The 12,279-nt window shown below is 44.9% G+C and overlaps 1 protein-coding gene and 1 long non-coding RNA gene across 3 annotated transcripts; one reads left to right on the top strand and one right to left on the bottom strand.

The window, feature by feature from the left end:
- Positions 1-246: 246 nt before the first annotated feature.
- LOC144731054 (ribonucleoside-diphosphate reductase subunit M2-like) lies at positions 247-10,998 on the top strand. 2 transcript variants are annotated; one of them, XM_078612052.1, is made up of 10 exons: positions 247-452; positions 1,462-1,533; positions 3,064-3,117; positions 4,678-4,827; positions 5,631-5,747; positions 5,886-6,019; positions 6,353-6,447; positions 6,864-6,997; positions 8,055-8,273; positions 8,973-10,998. In XM_078612052.1, the coding sequence occupies exons 1-10, from the start codon at positions 363-365 to the stop codon at positions 9,120-9,122; spliced, it is 1,215 nt and encodes a 404-aa protein (XP_078468178.1). In that variant the 5' UTR covers positions 247-362; the 3' UTR covers positions 9,123-10,998. The 2 variants fall into 2 exon arrangements, with proteins under 2 accessions (XP_078468178.1, XP_078468185.1); XM_078612059.1 differs by lacking the exons at positions 247-452; positions 1,462-1,533; positions 3,064-3,117 and adding an exon at positions 3,656-3,804.
- On the bottom strand, positions 1,394-3,107 carry LOC144731070 (uncharacterized). Its single transcript, XR_013587897.1, has 2 exons — positions 2,912-3,107; positions 1,394-1,598 (listed from the first exon to the last, which is right to left on the bottom strand). It is a non-coding gene; the product is annotated as an uncharacterized LOC144731070 (long non-coding RNA).
- Positions 10,999-12,279: the final 1,281 nt, after the last annotated feature.

The following is a 12,279-nucleotide window of genomic DNA, read 5'->3' as shown; positions in this document are numbered from 1 at the left end:
AAGGGGACAAGCCTTAATAGGTATTTATTCCTAAATTAAATCTTTCTAACTACTAAGTTACGTGATTATGTTAATTTTATTCGCAGAAAATAAGGCATTTGGCAATACACGGCCAACAATTCTCCCCGCGCTGTAAAGTGGTACGGTCCACGCGACTCCGGCGTGGTGACGTCATGACCACGCTCCTGGCCACGCCCTCGGTGACGTCACGCCGAGTATAAATGACGTCACCTCCGCGCGGGAAACGCAAAGCGCGGGACCCTGCAGCTGGAAGATCCGACTCAAGTCTCATCAGTTAACGATAACGAACCTCTTAAAAGCTTAAAGTTAACAAGTTTTACCAGTCGTACGACGCATAAACGATGTCTGCCTCAACGGTGTTCGCTGCCAACAAGGAGAACGCGGTTTCTCCGGTCAAGAAGGCGACCACCCCTCGTGAAAAGGGCGCGACGGTTCGTGTTTGGCGGGAGACGCGAAGGACGAGATGAAGATGAAACAATCGATGTTTGGTTTAATTTGACAACGCATACAATTAATGTGACTTATGAGGGGAAATGCATCTATGTTCGTGTGGTAATCTGGTTTTTGTGGCTTTTTTGTGTGTGGTTTAATCGCTGCCCTTTGTGTTTGGTGACAATGCATTGGCTTGTAATGAGTGACCAGATCGATAATAATCATAGCTAATTGTTGGCGTACACACAAATTATTTATAATTGACGTGTCTGGTACTCCGGAGCCTGCCATATAATGTATGTTTAATTTATAAGCGTGCAGTGCTTTATTGATAAACTTTGTGGTTGCTGTGGATATGTCGGAAGCAACTTTAGTGTACAGATTGCTATTATCTCATCTGGTAACAATGTTGCGTTAAAAGATTCTGTGTTGGTAGCGGTACACGAATAAACAAAAAACTCTACACTGCGCGAAGGTCCATTTCCCGAAACGTTACATGTTTGCTTTAGAGATGGGTGTTATTTTAGACGAATTGGGCTAGGTACGTCAATAGGTTCAATTAAATTGTTATATACTGTTTGGTTCTTTCGGTAAAGTCACGTAGGTAGAAATAAAATAAGTCACGACGTTTCGATTGCAACACAAGCAATCTTCGTCTGATGATCATCATCTGATGATTGCTTGTGTTGAAATCATCACGTCGCGATTTCATTTTATGATGATGCTTGTGTTGCAATCGAAACGTCGTGATTTGTTTTTATTTAATTTCTACCTACGTGACTTTACCGAAAGAACCTAAGCGTATGGATTCCTGCAGTCACGAAAGCTTCAAATCAAGATTAAATGGTATATCGAAGTACTTTTTGTAATAACTAATTTACTTGTCTCTCCGTGTTTATCTCTCCCCTCATCTCATGTCTCTTTCTCCCTATTCTCTCTCTTTCTTGTCCTACGTCTCTTCCTCGTGCGTCTGTCCCCCATCTCTCATTTGATCCTTGACCCCAGCAGATGCGGAGCCCCAACTCCAAGGCGCTGGCATCGCGGGCCGCACGGAGAATTCTGTGCGACAGTCAGGAGCGGGTGAGGGCCTCTCTACGGGCGTGGGGCCCGGCAAGGCCTCACCGTGGCCACGTCGGGGACACGGCCTTCACGCACGCACACACACACACACAGACAAAGATCTCCCGTATAGCCTTAATAGACTGTAGGGGCAAGTGCTGTTAGCGAGCACCTATGAAGGCCGAAACGGTACACGAGGGGGTGGGTGGCCAGCACCACGCCCGACTGCCTTTGTCTCCCCAGTGGCGATGTTTACACACTGCTCCGGGTACTCATTTGAGGCTGAGTCGACCCAGGGGAGGCCCAGGGCCGGTTCAGATAATCGTCACTGGTGTTGGCCGTGAGCGGGAATCTAACTCGGGTCGCCGGGTTCATAGCGCAGCGTAGCGCTAACCGCTCCCCACGTCGGGGACACGGCCTTCACGCACACACAGACACAAACTCGACAGTAATGAAGCCTTGGGCGGATTTTTATATTTATATATACAATTGGTTATTTCCCAAATGCACTTATGGCTTACAACCTACCTCCAGAAAAGATGGTTGTTTTACACTGCCGTAAAAAAACTGGCACAATACATCGTTTGGGTTTTATTGCCAGGAGAGAGCTGTTGATCTGACACGGCTGATAGCCCAGAGTTTTAATTCACTTTTCGGTCACCGCTAAACCAGTTTAGCGCACATGTTTGATACAACTGTGTTTTGAGCAGGAATAAATGTAGTTTTAAATGCTTTTAACAGAATTGGTGTTGTGCACATGAAAGCTATGCAGTCTCTAGAATTTCGCAAGGGATTCATAATTATATTTAGACAAATCCACCAGGGCAGCTCACAAGTCTTGATGGTCACCCATTAAAGAACTCGCCAGGCTCGGCCTGCTTGGCTTCTTCGACATGACAGGATTGGGTGCATTTAGAGTCATTGGTACTAGGTATACAATAACTGTACATTGCACATTTGCTAGTTAAACATGCTTCAGATTCTGGGGTTTGTTTTGGGTACGTTACTCTGCAGTTTCCACATCTTCCATCGCCTGTCCCCGGCATGCTCTGTAATAAGCATTTCCAAAACAATGGGTTTGCCTCGTTACGTGATTATGACAAGAGCATGATCGCGTGATCCTACATACAAGTTTGATTGTACGTTCCATGTTTAACCGTCAGACGATTTTTTTTATTTATTCCCCACATTAGAGACCCATTGACAGCTGGTTTCTTGCAAGAAAAATAAGAGCTGCTGTGTGAGCCATCTATTTAAAATAAATAAGTAGTAACATGGTAGTTGACAGCGCACTGTGCTGTGAATACACAGCGACATGCGTTTGATTCGCAACCAGGCTTGTCCTCGTTTTATAAACCCCCATTAACCAGTGTGGTGAAGTATGGTTAAAAAAACGTACTTTTACATGGGGTGGGGAAGACTTGATCCATTGGTGGTGGATTGAGTGGCTGTAATGTATTAAGAGCTGGGTTTAACCACCACCCCCGCCTCGTGCTGCAATGGAGATACGGGTTGTGTTGAGCACATCCCTTTTGTTGGTTTGTCTCGCAGAACCTTCCCGTCGCCGTCCAGGATGATACAAAGGCTGGAGAGAAAACGACCGAGGTGATTGGAGGGGGTGGGGTTAGTGGTGTGGGAGGGCGGGTCTCCAAGTCTCAAGGCGAACAAAAGAGACCTGTTTCGTATCGCTCGGCCAGCTGCTTGGCCTGCTGTTGACGGGCATCAGCCGTCTACAGGCCCTCCCCTCTGTGTTCCCTCTATTCGTGATGTATAATTTACCCGCCCTTCATTATAGCAACATTAGCGGTAGGCGTCGGGTTATTATTGAGTTGAACCTCGTTGAAAAATTCAAATGTTTTTTTTGTGACTGGTGTTTGCGCGGTACGTTTAAATCGGAACCCTCTTGAGTGGTCGTCTCAAGTACAGGGGCCAGCCTTTGACGCACACAAACGTGTGACGCGTCTAACGCTCTGATGACAACCTATCGCTTACGGTAGCGTAATGCTGGTAATGCTTTGAGACATTTAGGCTCTATCCCTTGGTCATCGGCTGTAGTTACATAAAGGAGCGAAGTTTGGCGTTGCGCAAACGGCGCGTTTAGTGAGACGAGTGCGCCACCTTGTGGCCACATTGCTCAAGTGTTGGCCCCGTACAGTGCTTTTACGTTAGCGTACGGATTTATTTATAAACCACACGTGTGGCGCATACAGTAGGGGACATGGAATGAGATGGTGTTTGTGTGTGAGGGCGCACAGAAGCTTGTGTACAGATGTTGAGCAGGTGGTGCTGATGGTAGGTCCGAATCTACATGTCTACCAATCTCCGTTGTAAGAACAAGTCGAGTTACAGAGCGCACACGCCTGATGATTATTACCAAGAACGCACAGGACTGCATTACAAAAGAGCGCTTGGTTAAATGAATATAGCCGATCGTGTGTCCTTGTTTAAGTAGACAACGCATGCTATGTTTTACTATAGATCAGGTGCATGTGGTCTCTGATTTAAACAAAATATCGAAGATTTTTTTTTACGGTGAAAAGGCTCAACTTGGTGGTTGGTGGCATCTCGATGATTTTTATAAAGAGTGGACACAGCGTGTGAGGGGAGGTTACTCTAGGTAATTATACAACTTTGAGCAAGCTGAGGAGTCAGGTTTGGTCTTTTAAATGTTTGCGAGCAATTGTTTGTATTGTATTTCAAGTGTGGTTTTGTCTGCACGATGGTTTATATGTACTGCCTATTGGCCTACATGCTTGCTATTGAAGGTTGTGTGGTTCATGCGTCCATGTTGAAGAAGGTATGGTGGATGTTGGTGAAGGTGCGTGTTTTGAATCGTGGTGCTTGGCGCACTGCGCAATGGACCTAGCCGTGCGAGTTCGATTCCCACTCACGGTGACCTATCTTAACCAGTGTTTAGGTAGACTGGACCTTAAATGATGACCTGGTGCAGTGGATAAATAGTACCACTTCCATCCACACAGGTGGCTGGAAGTTGTACTAGCCACCATCCCCTCGTGTATCGTGCCGGCTTTAAGAAGCACTCTCTAACGGCACTTTTACCAACTGTTAAAATTATATTTGGAGCGTCTTTATGTGGATGGTGCTTTGTGAAATGTGTGGTTGGTGCACGTCGGTGAAGGTGTGCATGTGTCTGTACCCCCTCAGGCCGGCGTTGTACGGTTGCGTGACCCCCGTGCCCAGGAGGAACCTCTGCTGAGGGACAACCCTCGCCGCTTTGTCATCTTCCCCATCGAGTACCCAGACATCTGGCAGATGTACAAGAAAGCAGAGGCTTCCTTCTGGACAGCTGAGGAGGTATGGTGTCCCTTGGTTGGGCCCAGGTCGTTCGTTGGCAGAATTGTTTTTTTTGTGTTAAATGTGTAATGTAAAATGGCAACTAGTCCTGATGGAATGAAAGTTTGGCTTCTGTTTTTCCAAATGTTGGTGGAATATGCGTTCAGCCAACATTCAACTAATCATACAATTAATGCATAATTTGAGTTCACCATATACACATTAGTTTACGGGTTCAGGCTATAATTTCTTTAAAAATCTGAGGACTTGGGCTAGTCTGCCAGGTTCATGACTCACTGATGAGTGCTTGAAAGTACAGTGCTGGGCCATGTTTAAAGTTAGAAAGTTGCCGTTTCGGTTTACACATGGTTCCTAAGAATTAAAACTCCGCAGACTTATACTTGAATTACACTAGTATCGCCAACCCAGTCACACCACACCTAATAATACTCTGCTTGTTAGTTCTAATAACAGCATCAACCCAACTCACTCGTCCATTCCAATGTATTTAAGATCCCCCACTGTAAACTCAATATTTTATGCAGAGGACTATTCTGCCAAAACATTAAGAACATTACTCTTGATGGCACTAAGAGCCTGTGATTTAATTGAACCTGCTACCAATGTATTTTTAAGTTGCCCAAATTACTGAATTGTAGATGAAAGCAGAATACAATGTTAATATCGGTGACCTTTGCTGAAAATGCTCTTTTTCCACAGCATGTATTTCATCAAATGTGGCTGGTCTGTGTGATTCCAGCTGCTCAAAGTTTTTTTTGTGTTGGTTACTCCAGCTCACACTCTCATCCTGCTATTGCTTTCAGGTGGACCTGTCCAAAGATCAGCAGCACTGGGAGCAGCTAAAGCCAGAGGAGCAACACTTCATCTCCCACGTCCTCGCTTTTTTTGCTGCCAGCGACGGCATCGTCAATGAGAATCTGGTCAGTCGATGATTAGACTTTTTGCCTGCCAAAAAACTTTTACTCAAAAAGATCGTTGTACGAGAAGTGTCAACCAAAAATCCGGTGCATAAAAAATAGCTGTTTTGTATATTTCCTTGCCTTGCTGTTTGGCACCAGGTGGAGCGCTTCAGCCAGGAAGTGCAGATCACAGAGGCACGATGCTTCTATGGCTTCCAAATCGCAATGGAGAACATCCACTCGGAGATGTACAGCCTTCTCATCGACACGTACATCAAGGACCCTACCCAGAGGTAGAGGAACGCTCTGCGAAACTTTAATCAACACAGCCCTCATCTTCATTGCGACCACCAGCATTAACTCATGCCTCGTGAAAAAACGTATCTAGAAAAGCCTTGGAGTATGGAGACTTTTAAGTGGGTTCTTTGAGTTTTTGGTTGGTTCCTTTTCGCTGAGCATTTAGCATGCAGCAGAAAACCAGGGGTAACCTGGAGAAAGCTATCGCTCATGCGGGAGTAAAGAAACTTCAGCACATTCGGCTTAATGAAACACTCCCTTCCCAAGAACTGGATATCAGTGTATTGTGTGGTGCACGTGCTGATTTAGTTGTGGTCTTGCTTGGGTAGGGAGTTTCTCTTCAACGCCATCGAGACTCTGCCGTGCGTCAAGAGGAAGGCAGACTGGGCGCTCCGCTGGATCTCCGACAGTAACGCCACCTTCGGTATGACCCGTGCTCTCCCCAAACATGAACCTATCATACCCCAATCAAAGACTCCCAATTTACCTATATCCACATTCTTTTATCCCTACAATTATTTCCAAATTATGCTGCTCTGTGTCTTGTCGTAACACGAATGAGCTGGAATGCCACAATTGGATCCGAGATCTCTTAAATTGATTCTTATCCCACTCTAGGTTATTATAATCCAGTGGGTTTGTGTGTATGTGACCACATTAGTAGAACATTCACACCACGCACAATTAAGGTGCATCTTGCTTTTCAGAACTCTGTTATTGAGCAATCTCTTCAACCAGCAGAGGGCCTTTGCACATAAATTCTCTTTTGAGAGGGAGGAGACCCTGTTTAGAATGGATGTGGGAGCTCGTACCATTTATTGTGCCATGTGTACTGTGCAGGTGAACGTGTTCTGGCCTTTGCTGCTGTCGAGGGCATCTTTTTTTCGGGGTCGTTTGCCTCCATCTTCTGGCTGAAGAAGCGTGGTCTCATGCCCGGCCTCACATTCTCCAATGAGCTCATTAGCCGTGACGAGGTGAGCACCTCCTTTGCGTGTGGGTCTGTGCCTGGTATGTGCTGACATGATCAGAGCACATCTGCCAAAGCACAATCCCTCGCACGTTATTTGCATATGAGCTGAAGACCTTAAAGTGCAAGCAAGATCAACTGTGTTCTGTATAACGTCCCATCTCGATAGCTGTGTTTAAGTAATAGTGGTGAAGTACTTTACATTCGGACACCCTCACTAACACCGAGGAAGCACAATGTTCCTCGGTATTTGTGTGGTGCTAATCATTTTTAAATTGGTGTTATTTGTCACTGCTCTGTGTGTATATATGGGGAGCAATCGTGTAACGGTTTGCACACTGTGCTAAGAACACGGTGGCCGAGTTCAATTCCCACTCACGGCCAACATCCGTGATTATATTATCTAAACCGGTACTGGGCCTCCCCTAGGTCGACTTGGCCTCAAATTAGTACCTGGTGCAGTGTGTTAACATCGCCACTAGGGAGACATAAACGGCGGACGGGCGTGCTGGCCACCCGCCTCATGTGCCGGCCGTTAGTAAGTGCTCGCTAACAGCACTTGCTCCGACAGTCTGTTAAGGCTTTATGGGTGTTCTTGATCGTTTTGTATACATCCGTTCATAACTTAGTTTTTACGTAATATTACAGACGGTTCAGATCTAACTTGGGTTTAATTGAATCAATGACAAGACTACAAGTACAACAGTACGAACAAGACTTGACAAGATGGCACAAATGATTAAATATAGAAAACGCGTAACTGTGGCAATGAGACAAAAACGAGCGTGCATTAAACCACTTAATATGCATTATTTCAATATTGTGTATAATTTAAATTGCTTTCGGTACGTATAAGCCAAACAGTGGACTAGACAGTACAGACAAGACAAAAAATATTTATTTGAATGAAAGAGAACTGACATTTTTTGTGCAATCCATTGATTTGGCAGGAGCCTGGTATGCAAATCTGACTTAGCTCTTTGGTAATGACTGCCTGTGGTCTCCATGTCTGTCTCGTCTTGTCTTCCCTCTTGCCCGTTCTTTCCTCGTCTTCCGTGCGTCAGGGTCTGCACTGCGACTTTGCGTGCCTCATGTTCCGCCACCTGGTGCACAAGCCCGAGGAGTCGCGTGTACAGCAGATCGTGATGGACGCTGTGATCATTGAGCAGGAGTTTCTGACGGACGCGCTGCCCGTCAACCTTATCGGCATGAACTGTGACCTCATGAAGCAGTACATCGAGTTTGTGGCCGACAGGCTGCTTGGAGAACTCGGTTGTGCCAAGGTGAGCAAAGGATAGGGAGTTGGGTTGCTGGATGTAGTTCGTGAACTCCACAATATCACATTTGTATTCTTCTAAGGGTTGACCAACACTTTTATTTCGTTTCTTCTCTCTGGTGTTTCCAACTTGTGGGCCACTGGTGATCAACAGGGCCATGGAAAGTGGTGCACGGAACTTGCAAATGCTACAATTAAGAGTTAATAAAAAATATTAAATCATTGAATTTTGAGGGTTAACGGTGATTCACAGGTTGAACGGTTGGAAACTGCTACCCTTAAATTTTGGTCCAGTGAGACTATGTTATGTGGCTGTGGAAGCTAATAGCTGTGTGCACAGGCAAACTGATACTAGGGAGCCCCAATGTGAATAGTACGCAGATTACCAAATTTGTGAATAGTTGAAAGGTTATAATCGATTTTCATGCATACGCGTTACGAACACCAAGGGTGTAACTGATCAAAGCTCAGCGCAATACTAAGTGCCTTTCGTTCCCCAAAATTATAATTTTCAAATACAAATTGTACGTGACTTGATTATTTTATCCTAAAAAAGTGTGAATAACTTAACTTTATATTATACTGTTAACCTGTATTGTTAAATGTTCAGCAGTTGAATGTGGATAGGTGAGGTTTATCCCTCTTCGTTCATGTGTCAGTAAAACTCGCACTCGTATTAACTATCGGTCCTCGCATTTTCCGATAGGTGTACCGTGCGGAGAACCCCTTCGACTTCATGGAAAATATTTCGCTGGAGGGGAAGACCAACTTCTTCGAGAAGAAAGTGGCCGAGTACCAGAAAATGGGCGTCATGTCTAAGGTCGACCACCAGTTCACGCTCGACGCAGACTTCTAAAGCCGCCGCTCGAGCTCCCGAGGGAGGAGGGCAAGCGGGGAGGTGCACGTGGGCAATAGGGGCAGGCCAAAGCGATTTGACCGCCTAACCCTGGGCCACGGCACTCCCGCCTGCACTCGCGCTAACGACACGGTGCAGTCGTGAGATTGAGCGCTGCGGTGCAGGAGAAACGCGGGAGGTGATTACCGTGCCTGCGGCTTGTCGAGGTGGATGCAGAAGCGGAGGCTGGTTTTCTTAGGAGCGCTCTTATTTTATTTTTGCTGTCACCATCTTGTCTTTTTAGGCCAAAAGTGTAGTTCTTGAACAGGCATGGAGGCTAAAGCATTTTACCCCCCCCCCCCCCACTTTTTTAAAGGCTACCCTAAGTTGCTCAGTCCATGCTATGTATTTTTATTTCAACGGATGAACTCAGTCGATTCCGTTATTTTCCTGCAGCGCAGACTGAATGAGAGTTTTCATTATTCCGATTTGAGTGGTTGGTTGATGTCGGGCTGTGTTGCTATTCTGCGTTGACGCAAAACAATCAGCTCCATGCAACCGAGCAGCAAAAAATGCAAAGCATATTTGTAATAATGACAAAATTGTGTTTGTTCAGAGATACAGATACCTGGATGGCAAAGATATGGGGTGAAATGTAGCTGCGTTTGGCAGCTGTGGTGAAAGTGATGTTTGGCAATTAACTGCATGAGGGTTATTCAATCCGAAACAGGTTCGTCCAGAGATCCGTTGGTCTTCTGAAGTGTTTTTTTTTAAATAAGTCCCCATGGTTTGTTTCTGGCGTGGTGAAATGTGTTGATGATGTTTGCAGATACCGTGTGTGTGTGTGAGACGCTCATCAGCAGCATTGGAGGTCACATGTATAAAATTGAGCACGTATGAGCGGCCGGCAAGCGAACTGAGCTTTCCATTTATTTGCAAGCAAAGAAGCCGGCACTTCGATCCATGTTGGTTTGCCAAGATATTCTTCCCACCGAGTTCGTACGGTCGCTCTACTGAGCGCGAGTATTCGTTGCGTGAAGAGAGGTCTGTGCTGCTGATGCGATGAGATTATAGAGTGGTGTCCCAGCTTGTTGCTAATGCGGATCATCTGTGCGGTAACTAGACTCGTGCACACACATGCACACCTTTCCATAGAGCACTTTTTCAAACGTGCTGCGATCGAGTGCAGATGTTCACTACAACACGTATACTGTAGTGCGCGGTGTCCCCAGCTGCTGCTATGTGCACAAGGTGAGGCAGTTGTCTTTTCTCAGCACTTGAAACATCATTTACAGATGCCTGGGTGCTTGAGTCCAGTCTGTACAACCATCTGTGAAAACGAATAATGAACTAATATTGAGTTGTCATGTTAACAGCCTGAGGGCAAAGTGGTTGCAAAGTCGGATCGCAGGCCTGTGGTGTATTTATAATCCTTAATAAAGGCGAAATTGTTGGCGTTATCACTTCACCAGCACGAGTGTTTTAAAATGAGGCAAAGTCTAAATGTGTAGGCTGGTGGCAATGATGATAATGTTGTACATGTCCTCTGTTGGGCTTGCACCATCTTTGAGGTTATCCTAACAAAGCTGTCATAAATGTTACTTTTGCATGTTTCATCAGGATGCAAGTTGGCTGAGGGTATTGTCAAGTCAACACGTGGTTCTTATCAGTTGCTGCTGTTACCGCTTTGTTGCGGCAAAGCTAAACGTTCAGTGCAAATCTCAGTTTCTGAAAGGTGCCTATTAGCGGTGACGTCCTGTGTCCACATGTGGGTGATGTTGTATTAACATGACTCGTGAAAGCTGGACTCCATCCAGGCTAATTTATCTTTTACGTTTTGTATCCATGTCGTAGCCAAAAGTTTTAAATAAAAATGACTGGCATTAATTTCGATTAAGTTGGTGTGGTGCAGTGCTTTTTAATGCTTTGTGCTGGAAGGACTGAAGTAGCTTCTGGATGAGCCTCAATATTCACTGATGGTTTGTGCTGTGAATTACTAAAATAAATATACATTTTGGTAAAGTCACGTCGAAAATCAAATAGAATATGACGTTTCGATTGCAACAAGCAACCAAAGGGTAAGAATGAATGAGAAAAAACAACAATGCAACAACACACAGCCGGCCAACACTCCACTTGGCTGACCACGCTCCAAAGAATGATAAGCAGAAAGACGGTGCCACTGTCGAGGCCTTAAATAGGGGGGGAGGGTTTGGGGCAGAGGACAATGAGAGTTGTGGAATTCTGGATCCTCGTGGCCAGAGGAGAGACAATGGACTATAAACCAGCACGGCAATGTTTAGAGCAAGAAAATCGGAAGTTTGAGAAAGCAAATTTAGTAAAATTAGGAAGTGTAATGAAATGCAAGTCGGTTAAAACAACGCATAGCCTGGTTGATTACGTTCTTCCAAAGATTGCTAAATTAGAAGTTAAGTGTGAAACAGACGAGCAAGGAAAAATTTAGAGAAATAGGAAGTTTTACAACAAATTTAGTAAAATTAAAGAGTAATGCAATGCAGCACAGTTGGTTAACACAACGCATAGCCTGGTTGCATTCATTTGTATTTGATGGTGTTGCAATCGAAACGTATTTTATTATTATTCAACTTATTTCTTCGTGACTACCGAAAGAACCTAAGAGTAATTCCTGCAGTCACGAAAGCTTCGAATCGAGTTTAAATATATACAAACAAGTTTATACAATTACTTTTAATACAATAAACCTAGTTGCCTTTAGAGCGGGTTTAATTCATATATAAGAACCTTATACTTTATAGCTCTGTTGGAAGAAAATGGCTGTTTGCATTGATACTGTACCCTGTTATTGATTTGAACGGCTTTCAATGAATGTCATCCCAAAACAAAACCTTGCTCAGTTGTATTACGGTAGGCAGTGGCAATGCAAAACGAAGTGTTCTGACAAAACAAACTTTTTCTTGGATTGTAAGGGTTGAGTTAAATAGCCATTGTAAATCGTTGATCCTTCAGTGATAAACAACAGGACAAGTAAAAAAAATAGGACATTCGCGGTCACTGACGGAAAAACATCCTTTTTTTTCTTGTCAGCGACGAAACTCTTGCATAGCGACTGCTTCAGTGGTCTGTAGAGGGCGTCCTACGATCGGCTTTGTGTAGCAGGTGTAATCGTGCTTGTGAAAGTAACAAAGCCACGCAGGAG

Source organism: Lampetra planeri, chromosome 2, assembly GCF_965212315.1.
Source record: "Lampetra planeri chromosome 2, kcLamPlan1.2.h2, whole genome shotgun sequence".
Taxonomy (NCBI): domain Eukaryota; kingdom Metazoa; phylum Chordata; class Hyperoartia; order Petromyzontiformes; family Petromyzontidae; genus Lampetra; species Lampetra planeri.
Note: the sequence above shows the minus strand (reverse complement) of the source record. Positions and strands in the feature narration are given on the sequence as shown.

Excerpts from the sequence above, each read along its gene's own strand:
- LOC144731054 (XM_078612052.1), top strand. The coding sequence starts at position 363 with ATGTCTGCCTCAACGGTGTTCGCTGCCAACAAGGAGAACGCGGTTTCT. Across the intron at positions 1,534-3,063 it reads TGTGCGACAGTCAGGAGCGG|AACCTTCCCGTCGCCGTCCA; the intron begins GTGAGGGCCTCT and ends TTTGTCTCGCAG. Across the intron at positions 6,998-8,054 it reads AGCTCATTAGCCGTGACGAG|GGTCTGCACTGCGACTTTGC; the intron begins GTGAGCACCTCC and ends TCCGTGCGTCAG.